Source organism: Neomonachus schauinslandi, chromosome 10 (genome assembly GCF_002201575.2).
Source record: "Neomonachus schauinslandi chromosome 10, ASM220157v2, whole genome shotgun sequence".
NCBI lineage: Eukaryota > Metazoa > Chordata > Mammalia > Carnivora > Phocidae > Neomonachus > Neomonachus schauinslandi.
In genome coordinates, this window is record NC_058412.1 from 91,745,937 (window position 1) to 91,765,173 (window position 19,237).

General features: G+C 50.7%; 1 protein-coding gene across 1 annotated transcript; it reads right to left on the reverse strand.

Moving 5' to 3' along the window:
• Window positions 1-1,107: 1,107 nt before the first annotated feature.
• PAX1 (paired box 1) lies at window positions 1,108-9,878 on the reverse strand. Its single transcript, XM_021700731.1, has 5 exons — window positions 9,608-9,878; window positions 8,542-9,171; window positions 6,791-6,933; window positions 6,034-6,256; window positions 1,108-1,199 (listed from the first exon to the last, which is right to left on the reverse strand). The coding sequence occupies exons 1-5, from the start codon at window positions 9,876-9,878 to the stop codon at window positions 1,108-1,110; spliced, it is 1,359 nt and encodes a 452-aa protein (XP_021556406.1).
• Window positions 9,879-19,237: the final 9,359 nt, after the last annotated feature.

Genomic DNA, 19,237 nt, shown 5'->3' on the forward strand with positions numbered 1-19,237 from the left:
ATGTGCTGACCCCTGAAAACCGAAAACAGTGCTGATGCATTTATATTGTGTTAGATTCCCTCCTGTTAGGTGTGTAAAGGTGGGAAGGAGCACCTCCAGGGCATGCAGTTTTCTAAGGAAAGAAAATACCAATGACCACAATGCCCCCTTCTCCTCCCCAATCTTCTTTGGGGTGACATCATCTCAGAGGAAGCAAGGAGAAGCTCAGCCACTAAGCACTGAGAACATACAGATTATCAGACAATATCCTGGGGGAGAGAGAGAAAATAAGATAGTTCAACCGGGTTTTGCTTGGGTTCATTAATATAAAAATATAAAATAAAGGCCATGGCCTCTCTGTCCATTTCCTAGGTTCCAAAACCCTCCATTAGGGCTGGGGGGCTCCGAGGGGTGGAGACTAAAGAATACCAGCTGCAGAGCGAGGACTGATGGGGAGCCCAGTCTGGGGCTCTCCTGGGAAGGCCTTTAGGTCAGGGAAGCAGTAGGAATGAAGAGAAACGGAGTCACTTACTGTAAAAGACACTAAAGAGAGAAGGGGGGCAGGACCCCAGGAAAGGGAGCACAGTGGCGCAGAATGTGAAGGAGAAAGGGAGGCAGAAAGACTGCGGGGAGAAAAATTAAAGAGGACAAAAGGAAGGCGGGGAAACATGAAGAAGGAAAGGAACCTAGGATAGGAAGGAGGGAGGAAGCAAAGACAGAAAGGACTCGAGGCAGAGAATGGAAGAGGGAGGGAGGGAGGCAGGGTGCCGAACCACCTTGGGAGAGGTAGGAAAAGACTCTTGAGGCTGGCCGGGCGAGGGAGGCCATGTCGAAGGAAGGATCGGGACGAGGGTGCAACAGTCTAAAGCCAAATTTCAGAGAAGCCTAAAAACCCTGGCCGGTGAAGGAAGTATGGCCGCCGGGCCGGTGGGGAACCTGGGAACCGGTGCGCCTGGGAACCGACGGGGCGGGCCCCCCGCGGGCTGGCTCTGGGCACCTCCTCGGCTTGTCCTGGGTCCCGCGCGCGCCACCGAGACTGTAAGGCCGAGCTGCACGCCCCGCTCCGCCCGCCGGTCCGCCTCTTGCTCCGGGCTTGGGCTCGGGCTCGGGCTCGGGGAAGCGCTGCCCCTAGGAGGTCGAGGCTGGGATGGGCAGTCCGTGTAAGCTACTGAGGCCATCCGGGGCCTTGCCGCCGGGGCTGGACGGCTTCCGATCGGCCACTGCGGGAGGAAGCACAGGGACGTCGGGTCACTGGCTGCCGCGGCTCAGAGTGAGAGACCCAGAGGTCTGCGACGTCCGCAAATGCGGGTGACAACGCGAGGATCCGGGGTTGACAATATAGGGGTTTGGAAGAAGGAAGCCCGGACCCGCGTCCTCCAAGGACCCCACAGGCCCACTGGCGCCCATCTTTCCGGATCCCCTTAAGGGAGCCACGGCTGAGCACAGCCTTGGCCGTGTTGCAAACGCTCCCTGTTCGCCCGAGTGCACTTGCCTTTGCCCCGCACCCTCTCAATAAAGGAGGTGATGGGCGCTCGGGTCGGTAGGGCAGCCCGGCGGGGAAGGCTCTCAGATCCGAGACCCCCGCTCCCCTCCTTCCACCGCCACCCAGACCCCAGCTGCGCGCTCAGGCCTGGGGAGATGCCAGCGCATCAGGTCCACTGTCCCCAGAGCGGCTCGGGACGCTCGCGGTGGACAGAGGGTAACAGAGCGTGAAGCGGGTCACCAAAGCCGCCCCTGATAGACGGTCCGCGACGGTCAGGATCCGTTCGGCACCGGAGGCGGCCGCGCTTTAAATGGGTGGCCGACTTCGTTCTGCCCCGCGGCCCGGGGAACACAGCTACTATCCCCACTGCGGTCACAGCACGCCCTGGAGCCTATGGGCCTCCGGATTAAGTGACAGTGAATCTGCGAGATCAGACGGCATTCTGCGCGTTGCTCTATTATTTAGGGTTTTGGAAGGGGCCCGAGTTTTGCCTCTGGAAACCAGCAAAGTGACGCCAGGATTGCGCAACCTGTTTCTCCTTTCCCAGCCCCTGGCCGCTCAGCTCCTCCTGCAGGAAGCTCAAGTAGTTTATACCTAAAGGCGCCCATTCTCAGCTTTCTTCTTCTCCCCTTCAAGTCCTCTTTTAAAAGGGGAAGCTCGAAGCGCCTCATTTTGGGATCGGGATATTTCTGGATTTTTTCCCCTGCAGCTGCCCATGCTCCAGTAGCAGGCGCAATTTGCTGTGACTGCGCGGGAGCTGCGCCGGATACCCCTGGAACATCTGGTTTCACAGGGGTTTTCAGAGGGGTCTAAAGACCTTTCCAGGGCAGAGTGACTACTCTGCCCTCCCCCTCCTCTCAGCTCTCTTTCCTAAAGACGATTGTGGCTGCTCAGCCAACGAGGTCTTCTGACCGTTGTTTTCCACCCTGTACTCCCCTTCAAGGTGAGGACCTGTTCAGAAAACATCAGAGGAGGTGGCGGTTTCTCAGCTATAGGACGGTTGCCTTAGACACAAAGGAGAAAATGAACTAGTAAAAAATAAACACCGGAGGGCCCAGAGATAGATTCCACCCTGCTGCTGCGTTTTTAGGTCTGTCCACACCAGCCCTTGCCATAGGACCTCTCCTCCCCTCCTTTCCCACCTGCAGGGCCAGAGGCAACCTGAGTGGCTGTGTCCTGGGGGCCTCGGAGGCTTGAGCCTGTGGTGTTAGGCGCCCTGAGGGTTCATTTAATCTTAGGGGGCAGGAATGGGGACAAGGGTTTTCAAAATATTAGGACTGCGGTTGCAGGGCCACTGGGACCACGGTAGGGGCGGACAGAGGCGGGGTCTGAGAAGGGGTCTCCAGAGCCAGGTCAAATGAAACCTGGTTGGCTTTGTTGGGTCTCTCACACAAACGCCTGCAACCTAGTACTCTCTGGCAAAGTACATTTTCAGGATAGATCCCTCAAGAACTAATCCCAAGCAGAGATAAGTGGAATGAAGCTTCGAGTTGAGTTTAAGAAGTATAAACATATTTTCTTTGAGGAATATGCAGTATCTTCTAGATTTGATATTCGAAACCTTAGGCTTTCCAAAGCCCCTCTGGGAGGGATTTTAGAACCATGAGGCTTTGATGGTTTCTGAAAACACACTGTAAATTGTAAATACCAGTTGTCTTGCAAGAACCTCTGGTGGCGTCTGTCACCTGTCCAGAGGCTGGGAAGGGGTGTGGGGAGATGGTCCTGCCCTGGCTACAAAAAGAAATTAGATGAGTACTGAGATCCCAAAAATACCAGGTCCACTCCAAATGTAGGTGGGGTGGAACTTTCCTTTTCTCTCAGGCCCCAAGAATTAAAGTTTCCTTTCACAGATGGAAAATGTAAATCATACTTCCTCGCCTACAAAATAGGTAGCCCAGCCTCGCTACCCTTTACCAATAAAAAATTAATAAGTAGCAATGCATAATTTGACATTTGATTTGACTTCCCTCAGGGTAACAGTTAATGTTCATTTGCACTGATTTGGAGGATGCACTGAAACAGATGGATGTGAAGATAGATAAAATATTGTATGTGTGTTGTGCGTGTAAGCACTAGATGATCAAAAGTGTTTGCTTATTACTGAACATGCATAATATTAAATTGCTTTTGGTAGAAAATTTTTGTTACTGAAAAAAATTCAGTAAATGCTATTCTTACTATTCTTAAAAACTGGACAATTAATGATAGCAAATTGTCTTATGGGATAAGTTTCTTTGAAGACAATTTAAGTAATGATTAGAAAAATTAAAGGCAGTTATTCTTATTACTTTGCATTTTTTCAAAGGAGGGGGAGGAGCAGGGAAGGGGAAGGGGAGGGTCTTTGAAGTCAACTTTTCTGCCAGTGAGAAGGGTAAAACTCCATGACCCAAATAGGCATGTAATTCTCATGATTTTTATGTTTCTGTTCAAACACTTACACTTGTATGCCAGCTTGAGAAATCATTTTCAGTGATGGGCCTGATTTATTCAATGATCATTTACCTAGATCTTTAAAGAACTGTGAGGGTCAGGAAATTAAGGTATTAATTTAATAACTAAGGTAGATAATTTATTGCTTTGGATTTTGAAAATGGGTGGGACGTTTCATAACAGGAAGCAAATATACTGGTAAAAGGGACATGAATGTCAGGGCCACTGAATGGCCCTGTATTTCTGAAAGAAAGTATCTTCTAAAGAAAATCAGCCACCAACAGATTCCCCCCTCCCCCGCCCAATTCACTAGAATTAGTTTAGAATTCTGAACTGTGTGTTTTCCCTTTGGATTGTTACCTACACATCATAATTTGTTTCTAATGTGGAGTCTGAAATGCCTCAGGACAAAGTGGCTCTGTTAGCAAATGATGGCATTGTTCTGAAGATAATGAGTCCTTTTTCTTAAGTCTTCTTTCTCCCTGAGATCATTTCAATTTGTAGATATGCTTTTCTAATTCAAATGAACCTGCTTAAACGATTTGATTTGTGTAATGGAGAAGATTCCTTTTCTGTTCCTAATTCAGCAGATAACCTCCGTTCTTAAGGAAGCAGTTATAGTTGAGGCCGAGGACCAGACCCTGAGCAAAAGCACAAGGAAGGATTTATGCCTCCTTCCTTGGGAGGGTGGGGTGGACCCACTCCACCACTCCAAGACCCTGAGCAAAAGCACTTCTACAGATGAAAAAGATGCCCCCATCTGTCCTGAAATGTAAAGTGTAAAGGAGTTCTAATTCTCAGTTTTTGTAATTTATACCCCAAGATGTTTATGTTCTAGAAAAAGTGAAAAAGGAAAAAAAAAAATTTCCCTCCACTTGACTGTTATTGATGGCACCTTAATGGCTCCTCTCTCTCTCTCTCTCTCTCATCATGCTATTGCATCTCACTGAAACTACGTGGAAATAAAGCTTTTTGCCTGGATGTCACATAGAAGAAGGCCCCTCCTGTCCCCTGATTACCCAATGCCACTTGCCCCCAATGTCCACCTTGGTAGGTGTGAGGAAGATCAGGTGGTAAAGATCCCTTTGTAATCTAGAACATCCCTCTGCCCCACACTGCCCTCCCAGTTTATGCTCTGTCTCCTTCACTGCCAGGGCTGGGACCCCCTCAGGTGACTTCTTCCTTTTCTGTAGGGTTGTAGAAGTTGCAAATTTCTGGTGAGGAGAACCTAAATGCAGGAAGGTTTGAAATTAGCAAATCCAGCCCTTGTTCACCAATGAGGAAAATGCGACTCAAGAGCAAGTGAGCTTTTCCCAAGTTATAAGAAAAAAATAGAACTCAGAGGGCAGTGTAAGAAGATGACCCTCACACTGCTGACCATCAATTAAATACCTCAAATCTGTTAGTGGACTTACCAGGGAGTGGATTCATAGAGGGAGAAGAGGAAGGAGAACTTCCAGCTACATTTCCCACAGAAAGATGGACCCCAAATCACACAGAGTTCAAGAGTCTAGACTTGGGGATACATGATTGAAATGCTCTCCCCATTTCCCAAAGCACATGTTTAAGAAAATGAATCAAAGACCAGGGCCTGGAAGGAGGGAAGGAAGGAAGGAAAGAAGGGAAGGGAAGGGAGAAACGAAACAGAGATGCAGTGCCTAGAAAAATCCAAGTGTAGTCCACCACAGAAGGCAAAGCTCTGCAAGCCCCAGAAAGGTGAGCAGGATGGTGCTTCTGAATCCTTCTGCAGATGGAGAAACTGAGACCCAGAAAGGAGCAATAACTTGGTCAAGGACACAAAACTAGGTTCAAACCTAGGAGTCCTGTCCGCCAACCTGACCCTCTTCCTTCTCTCTCCGTACAAGTCAGTCGGGACAGTCCTGGGGGCTCTCTCAACTCTGCCTGCCTTTCTAGGAACAGGGCATACACCTGTTATAAAGCAGTCTGCTCCAAGAAGCTACAGGCTTAGGAAGGATTTATGCCTGGGGCCCACTCCAGCACCCCAGCTCTCCCCTCTTTCTGTACGTCTCTGTATCTGTCTCTTTGACTCTCTCACCATGCCCCATGCTTACACTCCTCCCTTGCACCCTTCCTAACCTTAGAGCCATTCATCCGACCCCCTCCCGGCCCGCGCCCCTCACCTTCCCGGCTGGGATGCTTGAAGGTCATCGCTCCGGCCAGTTCGCCACCGTGGACGGTGACGCCGGCCCCGGGAGGCGCCAGCGGCGGCGCCTGCGCTGGTGGCCACGGCGGGCCCGGGGCAAGGTAGCCGCCGGCTGGTGCGCTATACACGCCGTGCTGGTTGGAGGCCGGGTAGGCACACGCCGGCAGGAAGCCGCCTACCGCAGAGAGGCCAGAGGCCGACTGTAGAGATTGAGGACAGACCATCAGCAGCAGGCGGCCAGGCAGTCTTCCCCCGCCTGGGCAATTACTGAGCTAGGGAATCCTCATTTCCCCTTGCGGTCCCCTCCATTATCCCCGCGCGAGGCCTGGCCTCTCGTTTTCCCAGTAAGGACTCTGGCAAAGTGATTTCCACGCAAATTGTTATAAATAATAATAAGAGGTGAGGGGGGTCATGGTGTCCACCAACTGGGATTTAGAAGAAGGGAGTCATCTCCTATCTGTGTTTCGGGTTCCAGCTTTTTTTTTTTTTTTTTTTAACAAAAGTATCTTGGCAAAAAGCAAAGCAATCACCTGGACAGCCAGCCTCCCCCAAACTAATGCACTTGAGAAAAGGAGAGAAATAGGTTGGCGCAGACACTCACTGGCCGGGCAGCCAGACACACCAACACGTTCCCTGGCCCGAGGGAGTTTTCTCTTCTCTTTCTCTCTCCCCTCATCCGCCAACCCTCCCGCTCCCCCAGTTAAAGACACCTTCTTCCCCCTGCGCTCAGTTACCTGAGTGTATTTAATGTCCGCCTCCAAGGCAGGCTTCTCGAGACCATTCACTGCTGGAGTGGCCGGGAAGGCCGTGCGGTTCACGCTGGCCCAGTCTTCCATCTTGGGGGAGTAGGCGGCACCTTCGCTCCCAGCCAGGGCCCCTGCGGGGACACAGGATGGATTAGAAGGGGCATCCCAATCTGCGCTGGGCACAGGCGCAGTCCAGAAGTTTCCACACAAGCCTACAAGCGCTGGGCTCATATCTGAGCGGGTGGCGAAGGGTCCTCAGGAACACCTGAGATACTCAAACACTCAGAGAGCGATCGGAGGCAGAGGGGCAGCTGGGAACTGGGTTTTGCTTTCATTCCTTGTAGGGCAGAGGGAAGAAAGTCCTGCTCCGCATTCCTCCCAGCCTTCGACCCGCTTCCCACGAAACGGTAAGTCTCTGGCGGTAGGTGGCCTGTAGGGCCAGGGCTGGGCGCACTCAGCCAAGGTGCCTTTCCGCTGTCCAGAAACAGCGACCGGAAAGGTCCAAGTTCAAATCCCCAGCAGGCTTGTGAGAATTACATGGGTTTCTCAGTCTCAACAGGCGTCTGGAAGGATATGCCGAACTGCCTCTGGAGATATCCCAGGTCTCCCAAAAGAGGCAACAACCCAGACACCCACCTTCGTCCCAAGCACATGTCTGCTCCTGGAGCAGGTGTGTACACAGGTAACTGAGAGAAGATTCCAGATTTGAGCGCTGACCTGATGAGGTCACCTCCCAGCCAACTGTCCACTGATCACAACATGGGGAGATTTGGCCCAGCAAATGGCCCAGGGTTTTTGAGTCACCGGGATAAATAAAGCTGTGCCCGGTCTCAGCCTTGGAGGAGCACCCCACTGCCACTGGAGCTAAGCATTCAGTTTCCTTCAAGCCCGCCCTCCTCTGTCTTGGGATAAGGTGAGTTTTGCTTCTTACACACATAGAGTCTGCTCACTTAAGAGCACACAATTCCCTGGCTGGTTGTTGGGAGCAGGGGACACTGTGAAGAGACTGGGGACTCAGTCCCAGCCCACAAAAATTCTTTTTGATCACCGAATCAATGCTGCCCCATTCGCTCCCCCTTCGCTCCCCCTTTGCTCCCTCCTACCCCTGCCAAGAAAGAGGAATGACAGTGTGCTGGATGAAAATTGCAGGCAAAGGGCAAATCCTTGCAACTTTTCACCCCAGGATGGCTGCAGCCCCGGGGCACTGACAAGGGAGATCCCAGCTCCAGGAGCTGCAGGGCTGCTGGGCCTGCTGGAGATACAGGCCATTTGACAAGACCTGCCAGACAGCTCCCCTGTGCTTTTTGACTCAAAAGAGCCTATGGGCCTGGGAGGAACAGAACCCTTTGGGGAATGCTCAGGGAACCCGGAAGATCGGGATCATAAGAAACAGTCGCAGGATTGACTCTGGTTTGTTTGGCTTAGATCTGGTGATAGGGTTTTGCATACTTTTTGCAAGAATGAAAAAGCGCAATTCCAGGCCTCCGAATTTGTGGTCGGCGATTGCTCTTCCATTTGGGAAATATTTTCCATATTTGTCATAAAAAGTTCAAGATGTCCAAGGACTCCCACAGAAGGCCCAAGACCCTCAGTCTCCCTGGCCAGCCCTGCACCCTCCCTTGAGCCAAAACCGGTCTGAGGAGGATGACAAGTGCCACCCTTTGCCCGCATGCCCGCCCCCCCCCCAATCTCCAATTCAGCCCTTTCCAGGAACGCTACAGAGGGCCACCGAGACTGACCTGTTTGCTCCATAAACGTCCGAATGCCCAGGATGTTGCTGACCGAGTGCGCCGAGGGCCATGAACGGGGTATGCTGACGTGGCCTGCTGTGCCCGGGACCCCGTGGTGGCTACCCATTTTGGCGCCAGTAGGCGACACAGGGCTGGGGTAGGGATACTGGTAGATATGGTTGTAGGGCAGCGCCGGCTGCGGCGGCGGCTGCTTGCTCGCCTCGTAGGGCCCAGGCTGCGCCAGGCTGCCAATCTTATTGCGCAGGATTCGGCTGATGGAGCTCACAGAGGGCACGTTGTACTTGTCGCAGACGCCATCGGCCAGCAGCCGGTCGCGGATCTCCCAGGCAAAAATGCCAGGGTCGCCCTGCTTATAGTCCCGGATGTGCTTGACCACGTTGGGGGTAGTGACGCGGGGTTTGCTGCCCCCGATGGCCCCGGGCAGGATGGAGCCTGTCTCGTTGTAGCGCGCCAGGATCTTGCTCACGCAGCCGTGGGATACGCGAAGCTGCCGGCTGATGTCACAGGGTCGGATGCCCAACTGCGCCAGCTCCACGATGCGCAAGCGGATGGCGTTGGGCAGGGGGCGGCCGTTGACGAACACGCCGCCCAGCTGGTTCACCTCGCCGTACGTCTGCTCTGCGGACGCGCCGGACGAGAGTAAATAGGCGGGAGAGAAAACACCGGCGGGTTAGCCAAAAAGGGTGGCCACACCAGGCGCGCCTTGGAAGGTGATCGGCGGGCGGGTCCTCAGAATCTCGCAGTGCGAGCAAACGGACCGGATCCGGGCTCCAGGAGTGGACGCCCGCGTAAGGGCTGCAGAGGGGGACGCCGGGCGCTTCAGCCCTGTGTGCCCTTTCTGGACTTTTGACGCGCCTAATTGGCACATCCCCTCCTGCGACACGCCGAACTCCCCTCCCCAACCCCCGATGGCTTGGGGCGTGCGGAAAACGCGACTTGTCAGGGACCCGGGACCTGCTCTCCCAAGGAGAGCAGACGAGAGGAAAGGAGGTGCCAGGACCCAACCCGCCTCGTCCGCCCGCCCGCCCGCGCCCCCTTACCGCTCGTCCCTTACCCATAGCGCGCGGGCCAGCCAGCTGCCTGGCGCCGAAGCGGCCGGGACTGGGCCCGGCACAGTCCGGGAGAGCTCGGGCGCCGCCGCCGCGGGAGAGGCATAGAGGGAGGGCGCGCGCGAGTCCGGAGCCGCGGCGGCCGGGCCGCGGGCTGGAAACGCGCCGTGCGCCGCCGCCGAGCGCGCAGCCGCCCTCCCCCTGGCCCGCCGCCGCCGCCGGGCGCTCCCAGGACACTCTCCACGCCCGCGACCCCAGGCCTAGAGTGAACTTCATCCGATTAGGAGAAATTCGTCTGACCGGGAGGTTGCAGCGTGCGGAGATCAATTTGACGTGTCTTCCACGTCAATCTCGGCAGTCACGCCGGAGACGCGCGAGTTGGCAGCTCATTGGTTCCCGTCACTGCACCCCGGCGCCCCCCTCCCGGGCCTGAAACTCTACCACCTCCTCCTGCTCTCCTCCCCCCTCGGTCCTCCTCTGTAACCCATCCCCCTACACACACACACACACACACACACACACACACACACACACACAAGTGCTAACTTCAGCCGGACCTGGGACCTTCCACTCTCTTTGGCTCCTCTCAAAGCCCCTTATGCCTCGACTTTTGAGAATGATGAGGTAGTCGTTCCAAATTGATGAGTATTTATTAGTGCTACTATTAGTACTAGTACTAGTTTTGGTTTTAGTTTTATTACTACTTCCACCAATATTACCATTAAGATATCAGAGGGTAAAAGTTGATCATAGCAAGGTTAGTGCTCATGGCTGCATCTACCACCCCTCTCCCCCCCGGGGGGGGGGCATGGGGAGAGTGGTGCCAGTGCCCCAGCTCCGGGCAAGGGTGCGTTGTGGTGAGCGTTCAGCGTACTGCAGGGTGCTTGGGGGGGGGAGAGCGATTTGCGGTTGTGCAGACAGACTGCTGCGTGTCTCATTTCCCTAGACACCCCAAACCTGATCTCAGGGAAATCTTTACAATATTTAATTGCCACCCACTCCACTAGGATAGTGGTGTGATTTCAGTGATGTTAAAAGGGCACATTTTAGATTCTGTCTCTCTGTGGACAAGTCCACCACCCACACTCATTTCTGATAGGTGGCACAGGACGCAAGTCAGAAAGTAATTGTGAATTGCTGCCCCCAGGAACAGGGATTCTTCAGTCTCTGGACCCCAGGCTTGTCCTGGTGGCCTGGCCTTTGGGAGGTTGCACGCCATTGCTTCCCCTCTAGGCCTAAAGGACAGTTCCTTTCTTCCAGGCAGAGAACCCCACATTCTTCCTTGCCCAGGCGACCTAGCCTCATCTTTCACCCAGCACCCGAGGCTTCCAGGGGTCCTCATTAAGTCACTGAATGGCTCTTTTGCCCTTATTTGTAGGGGGGCTTGCACAACCCTGAACTCTTTGGCCTTAGCATTAACCGTCAACTCTTCTCCATTTCAAACTGCGTCAGTGCAGTACCTGGTTCTGGACTTCCCAGTCTGGGTTGCCAACCATGGCAGTCCCAGAGGGAGTCTTGCAGTGGGGTCCAAGAGATAGCAGGTGTGGAGGTAGAAAGCTCCCGATTTTGCACCGAACTGACAAGAGGAGGCCGGGACCTGGGTAGGGTCAGTGAGTGCCAAGGGCATTGGCAGAACTGGCAGGAGCAGGAAGGGGCACCTAGGAGGGAGCGTTCAGTTCTCCAGATTCCCAGCTCTCCTCAGGAGACAGGAAGATTCCCCTGTCCTCCGTCCCGGAAGATTCTAGAGCTTGGGAGCCGGCAGAGAGCTGCGTACTGAGCCCGAGCGGCGACGCGGCCAGAGCCACACATGCACCGGACCGGCACAGGCGATCCTCTTACCCTCCGCTACCGGACCAAAGAGCAGTCAACAACTCCTAGTCAATCTGTCGAAATGTGCCAATTAGGAGAGCCTGTGCCGTGTACCCTGGGCTCTCCAGACAGAGAGCGACGGGCCCAGGCAAGAATAATCCCTGGAAAAAGAAAAACCAGGTTCAAAAGAGGTGAGGTCTCTCCCCTCCCACTGCACGGAGAACATAGTGCAGTCTTGGGCTCTAGGAGCCTCAGGGAGGCCACGGGGATGGGGGAAGAGGACAGTCAGCGCTCTGGTGAGAGGTGGGTAGGTTGGAACTATTTGGAAGACTAAGCCTGTTCACTACCTTGCCGGGTTGGGTTACCAAAGGGGGAAAGGGGGCGGTTTGGGTTAAGGTGGGTGCACAGAGCAAGGAGCTCTGCAAAGGCATGGAGCAGAGAACTGAGCACACACAGGATGAGGGAGTGTTCAGAGGCCGCAGGGAGTGACATGCGCACCACCCCCCTTAGTTCTCTCCAGGTAGTTTGGAACCTGTTAGCCTCTGATCTAGATTTTCATTGCCTGGATTTCAAGTTGGGTGATGGAAACCAAAAAACATTGGTTCCTAGACCTGGGAACCACAGTATCCATAACCCAGTGCACCTCAAAGACCAGGTAAAGCAGCTAAACCCATTTTTTTTTTCCTATAGGAGAGGAGTGACATGCACGCTCAGAGAAGAACAAATAAGGTCAGAGGTGCCACGGTGAGAGCTGGTTCTCAACTGCCCTATCAGGGGAACATCGGCCCACCTCTGCTAGTAGAGCGCTGGACGCTGGCAAGGAGGTGCAAGGAGGTGCAGTCCAGGAGAGCATCTTCTGCTCGTTCCCCCGGGGCGAAGGCCGTTGGGGCTGGGGGAGATGGTTGGAGGATTGCACCGGGGAGTTCTTTATGGTGTCAGAGCCCGCCAACCCTCACTTCACATTCCACATCTCCCTCCCACCCCACCCCTCCAGCAGCCAGCTGCTTGCTGCTGGGACCACACAGCGCTAGCCACAGTCCTCTCACAGCCCGGCCCCTGAAAAAGCTTACAATTTGTCGCCCCCTGTCGGCCTCAGGCTGGACTCTGCAGGTTCCCGCGGCGGGCTGGGCTGGGGGCGAGGTAGTCCAAAGGTAAGATTGTCGAAAAAAAGGAAGGAAAGGAAACGTCTCTTCCACTTCCCTTGGATGCAGGTTGGTGTCCTTCACGACCGAAGGGACGGCAGCATGGTCGGCGCTGAACCCACAGAGGTAAAAAAAAAAAAAAGTCTCTGTTCCATGTGTATGTGTATGCCGGGCTGGGTTTGGCTTGGTTGTTTGGAGCGCCCCGGGCGCAGCTTGCAGCCAAGTGAAGAACGGTTCCCAGGGGCTCGGGAGCTGCCGAGCTAAGGGCGCGTGCCGGGACCTGCGATTTGACGGGTCCAGCTAGGGCTGAACGCCCCGAGAGGCGAAGGACGGATTCGAGGGTTCCCGAATGGCCTTGGGAACTGACCCAGATTTCCCAAGGCAAAGAGAAAGGAGAGGCAGACTCCGTGCCAAAATCGTGAGTTAAAGATGAGGCAGGAAGAGAGTGCCTGCCCCCCTCCCCCGGGGGGGATTGGAAGCTGGCGGCCGCAGGAAGGGTCGTTCTGGGTCATCCTTGGAGTGACAGTCACGCCTGCTTTATGTTTCTTGCGTCGCTTTAATTTTTGGTGGGACTCTCTCAGGGAGCCATTTGGGTGCAAACGAAACGTGCCAGTCGCAATAGGCCAGGGTGTTCCCGGGAGCCACGTATTTCATAGTCTTCAGGAGAAACCTAAACACGCCCATGAAAGCCCGACTCGGGTCCCGCTGGGCTGAAGAAGCAGCCTCGGGGCCAGACGCGCCCAGGCTTGCCTTTCGGTTCTGCCAGGAAGAACCCAAGGGCGGGAAACACAGGCAGCATCCCAGGAGGGCCCTGGGCAGAGCCTGGGCCTAACGATCAACGTCGGTACCCAGCAGCCCCCCTCCAGAGACGCAGAACCAGCGCAGGCTCCGAGTGAGCAGGGTCAGAATCCTGGGTCTTCCTTCCCACAGCCGCGCCTCGGGCCTGCCGAGCCCGCAGTTGCTCCCGCCTGTGTCCTGGTTCAGCCCAGTCCCCGAGTTTTTGCTATGATTTTAAGAGCTCTGTCAAATCGAATCTTTTAATTTTCTTTTTTTCAAAAAAGTAGAGCAGGCTACAAATGCACTTTATGCACTAGGTTACATTGTGCTCCCTTCCTTCCCCCCTCCCACACACAGATTTGCAAAGGAGATCTCACGCATCACACTTAAAAAATACTAATGCTAAGAAATGGCTAGCTGCAAGGAGATACATGGCACGAAGAGCTGACCCCTAAGAGGGAATTGTAAACCCTCCGCAAAAGCGAGAACAGCAGACTAGCTCGTCGGAACCGGGAATGTGAGATAAAGGCAATGAAATGGAAGGAGAGGGGGTAGGATAAGAGGAAGGAGGACTCAGGGCTGAATCGGTCCTTTGCGGTGGTCCCCCGCCGAGGGCTGGGCTGGTGCGACCTCCCCACCAAGTGGACTCACAGGGAAGGGGGGTGGGGGAGTTGCGCCCTGCACCTGCCGCTCCACTTTAGGATAGACACTCCGCAAATCCAAATGGAGGGTATTGAAAATGGTGCCAGTTAGTATTAAAATAAGAGCCCCAAGAAGAAAAATACCGTCTTCTACCTCGTTCCAGCCGCTTGTTTCCACTCGGCCTGCTGGTGACCAAGGTGGGCTTGAAGTTCTTTGGCATGCTTTGCATTTTATTTGCTATCCTGGAAATGTTTATTATCGAAAGCAGGTCAAGTCAGCAGTGGGGTGGGGGGGTGGAGAGCCATGTCTGTCTACACTGGCTGCTGTTAGAAATGCAAGAGGAGAGAAACAATTTTTTTTTTTGTCACTTTCCTAAAATGAAAGAATAGATGAGTATTTTCTGCATGAATAACAAAACAGTCCCCGGATTCCGTTCAAAGAGGTAGGGGAAAAATCGAAAAACATCTGCGGTAAAATTCCCACAAGAAGTAAACATGGATAAATTGAGCGTGGCAAATGAAGATCTAAGATACTTTCTATCCTGTGATGCAGAGATCTAACTACTCCATTTGTAGCATTCCTTTTGGAGTAGAAACATTTTAAATGTCACATTTGGGTGATAAAAATAAACTATAGGAAAACCGTGCCATTTGCAGGAAGGAATGGTTTCTTTGAACCTACTGCAGGAGCAACGTTCTTGTCATTCTTGTATGTGTTCAATAGGCACCAAATCCAGGGTTTCCTTTATTCTTAAATCTCCCTCATTTCCCTGGCCATGGTCATGTCAGATAAGCTTCAATATCCATTATAAAATGACCTATACTGTTTAATTAGATCTATTTCATTTTATTCCACCAACATAAAATCCTGCACAGAGCTTCAGGCACTGGTCAAAATTCCACCTTTGCAGTGAGCTCTCAAAAATGTTTATGTGACAGTGCTAAAAGTCTAAACAGCAATATTAAAGTGGAAATATTTGGGAAACTTAAAATGTCCATGGGGCTTATTTCCTGTGAAGAGTCTGGGTACTTGGAGAGATCCAGGAGTAGCCACATGGGTACAAAAAATAGAAGTGACAGTTTTGAAGGGAAGCGAGAGGGTGATGGCATGCCTGCCTATAAGATGACTTGAGTAGGCAACCATGGGCAAGGGTTTCCTGCTGCCTAGAGGATGCCCCGGTGAATCAGACATGCTCTGCTGCAAATATTGACACGTCTGAGACATTCATACTGGCCAGCCTAATTGGAACCAGCTTGAAGTGAGCTGCCCTTGAATGCTTTGGAAATTTCTCTTCCTCCGTGGACATAGAACCTGGATGTGAATGAGGCTGTGGAAACTGAAGGACAAGAGGAGAGCCCTTTTTCGGGCTTGAATTAAAGACAATGCCCAGCCAGTCCGGTTTACCTGAATTTGTCTGATTTCTTATAAAAGACCAGTCCTCTTCAATCTTCAGTGTGTGTGTGTGTGTGTGTGTGTGTGTGTAATTCAAGCGCTGGAAACTGGGTAGTGAAGAGGTTTTGCAGAATGATTGTTGTAATAATAAGCTGGGCACAGAAGAGAAAAGAACGCTGAAACCTGCTGTGAGATGATTCTCAACTTCCCCGCAGGCAGATGGACACTGAAGCAAGAGTCCTGGCCCCATTTTGTTACCTATTTCTTGCATGCTTAAAAATTATCATTCATAGTTAGATGTTACTATTTTTTGTATCCCCCATACTGTTTAGAAACGTTGCTATTTTGGAATAAAAGCTTTGTTCCCTGGTTGTGGATTTGTCTGTAGCTCAGAAGTTGAAGGCCTCTGGAACTGCATATTCTCAAAGTAGGATCTCCATGTTCATTTAATTTTTCATATGCATATTCTGATGTTATTTCTCCCCACGATGCCGCTTAAATAATTTTCCTTGTCAGAAATCAAGTGTCCTTTATGTTGAGCTTTCTTTCAGGCACAAATGAGATTTTTACTTGTAACTTTTTACTGGTCACTTGTAGCTAATTACTGCTTGATAACTTTTTCTGTCTAATTGCTGCAATATCCCCATGCCTGCTACATATATATATATATATACATACCACATATGTATGTGTGTATATATATATATATATATATGTCCACAGCTTGGTGATGGTTTTGATTTCCCCCCCCCCCTCGTGTATGGGCTATGGAGTTTTATTGAAGACCCGTAATGCCTCCGGTTTTGATTTAGTGTTTTGGAGTTTGTGATCTCATTGCCCGGTATGGAAAATATTAGACAGGGTTTGCAGATTGTATGCAGGAAAAGACCCGCATCACAATTGTGAGCTGAGTGCTCGTCCCCAGTGCTGCAATAAGCCGACTGCACAGCCATCTAGAATCAATGTTCAGTTTTTATGCCTTTGGATGAAGACCACTTCAGCCAGTCCTGCTTATGCAAAAAGGGTTCTTGAAGACACTGCTTCTCCAGGTGGCTACACGTTAGAATCACCAGGAAGCGGGGGAAGGGGGGGGGCGGAGGAGGGGAGCTTTAGAACATTTGATGCCTGAGTCCCACCCCCAGAGATTCTGGTTCATTGTTGGGGTGTAGCCTGGATGCCAGAATTTTGAAGAGCTGCCCAGGTGATTCTAATGTGCATTTAAGTTTTGGAATCTCTGCCTTAGGGGAGGGACTATAGAATGTGATGCTTCTTGCTTTGCCACTGTTTTCCTGGATCATGACACAGTGAAAACATGTTTAAATCCACATCTAAAACATCCATCCTGTGCATTTTTATACGGTGTCACTCTGGCTCTTGGAAACAGCTGAAAAGGAAGACCGCTGCCTTCTCAGTCTGTTTGCTGCTCTAGGTTTGATGTCTTTTAAAACAAGAACCCTCTGTCTCCCTGTCCCACACAGGTGATCACAACCTCCTGGTTAAGTGTAACCATCTGCCCAGTGAGCTGGGGGTGGGGGCCACCCTGGAGGGAAAAATTGACAGCCATGCCCGTTGAAGAAGATGGACTTTGAGAGAGGTGGCAATGAATCAAAAACGCTGGGCCAAAGAGAGTCAGAATATTTGCATTGTCCAAGGAAGTGGGAGTCCAGCTAGACTTTTAACACTGTATCCTAGACACCTAACATAGCCGAACAAGCAAAACGCTCAAGCTTCTGGTAGCATCTAAGAAACACTGAATCTTCATTTCATGTTTTTATTATCATTGCTCTTATGTTAGCATTATCTGATTGCCGTGCATTTAGGGTAGGACAACTTTTTTACAAAGGCTCTGGCGGTGTTGCATTTTAGATCTCAGGGTTGCTTTCTCACAAGATTGCTGTCTTGGGATAACAATAGAAATGTCAATATCATCAGGGGAGGGGAGAAAGAGAAGGAGGGAGGAGGTAAGAGAAAGAAGGAGAAATACTTCATGGATCTTCTTTTAAGTCTTAGAAATCAATTAAAAGAAAACTTCATTTTTATTAACCTCACATTGGTAATAAACGTTAAGATTTAGCCTGCTTTATTTGATCTGATTTTTATTATTTTATAAGCTCATGCATATTTCAAAATATAAACTGCATTTCATTTTTAAACAAGTTCCAAGGAAATCTGAGAGTAAGTCCGTTGCTGCAGGATCTAAATGTCTTTGACTTTTAAAGTGCAGGTTTTAAAGAGCCTTTTTAGCTATAAATTTTTGTTTCTAAGCCACTGCCACAACTAAGAACAAATACACTAATTTTTGTGTGGCTTTTAGGTCTTGTTTATTTTTTAAAATCTTACACAGGCACCTCTTGAGGAGACCTTAAAATGTGTGTTTTACAAAGTATCAATCTTGTAAAAAATTCTTTATATTCATTTACTTTAATAAGATTATCCTGTTTATACTGTGTTCTAAGATAATGTTAAAATAATTTAATGGTACATGAAAATGAATAATAATAGTAACAATAAAAACTAAAATGCTCCTAAAGTGATCCAGCATTTCTCAGCAACAACCAGAAGCTTAAAGGTTACAGGACTGTAAAAAGGCAGTAACAGATGCTGAACACGGACAGCTACAGGACTGTAGACCCTACAAACGGATATGCTGAGAAAATGAATTTTGACAGGGTTTCTAAGCACTGAGACGTTGGCAAAGTGGATAACTGAATTAATAGCCATCCAACTAGGAAATACTCAGCATTTGGAATATTGACTCTTGACAGGCGAGCAGGCGAGAGATTTGCTCCCCTGTAATAGGGCAGCACCAGAGGTGCCGTCCATTTTTCTTTTTGTAATAACACCTCTGGTTGAGCCAAGAGTCTGCTTGGTTTCATGTCTCTTCTGTAATTATGTTTCACAAAATACAGCCCAGGTCATTTTGTGAGGAGCTGGTCTTTGCATGTGTGAGACATGTGTTCATGTTTGCAATGTCAGCCAACTGATTTGGGCAGAACAAATCTGGCACTTTCATCTTAGTCTCTCTTTAAACTAGGGCGTAGGTAACTCTGAAAGAGGGGCGGTGGAATTGGCTGGGGCTTGGGGACCAGCAGAGCCTTAATTTGGATGAATAGCCTTAGGTGCAGTTTGATGATGGTTTAATGGCATCATAGGCTTGAGGTGCTTCTGTCATTTTAGGCTATACTCACCCTGCCCTTCATCACAGAAGGAATGGGGATTTAATTTGATGGCTCTCTGTTCTCACTGTGCCTTTAGAGCTTTTATTTGTGTCTCTAATATTTAAGCTGATGGGAAGGTTGGGGAAATTTATGATCAGATGTGATTAGAGCTACTATTCAGGGCAGGATCGTGTGTTTTTAATTGTGGAGTTGGTGCAGAGGGTCTATACATCCTCTTTAAGGCTTATTATCTATTGGATCAAAAATGCACATGCACCTCAAACTCAGAAAATGACCTGGCTGCGGAAAGCACAATATTGATGAGTCTGGGCCTTTTATTAGTTCTAAAGTCCCCGTTGGAATACAGGCTTTACCACTTACTGAGACCTAACCCTGTTGAGTCTCTGTGGGCTCACCTACAAGAGAGGGTCATAGTAAGGATTAACTACTCCAACCATGGAAAATGCTTCACAACAGGAGGTGGTTAATCAGCGGCTATTGTTCTCATTACATTATTTTTCCATATTTTTAAGAAACTAATACATTTTAATTTTTGTCTCTTTTATATGACATCTGTTAGACATGTAGTGGGTGATTTGCTAATAGAAATATTTATAAATCAAGCTGTATTAAATTGTGTCTTCAAAAGAAAACAGCTTAAAGCATTTTCCTGAGTTTCTGTTTGCTTGCCACATTCTTTTGTGGTTCTGAGGCA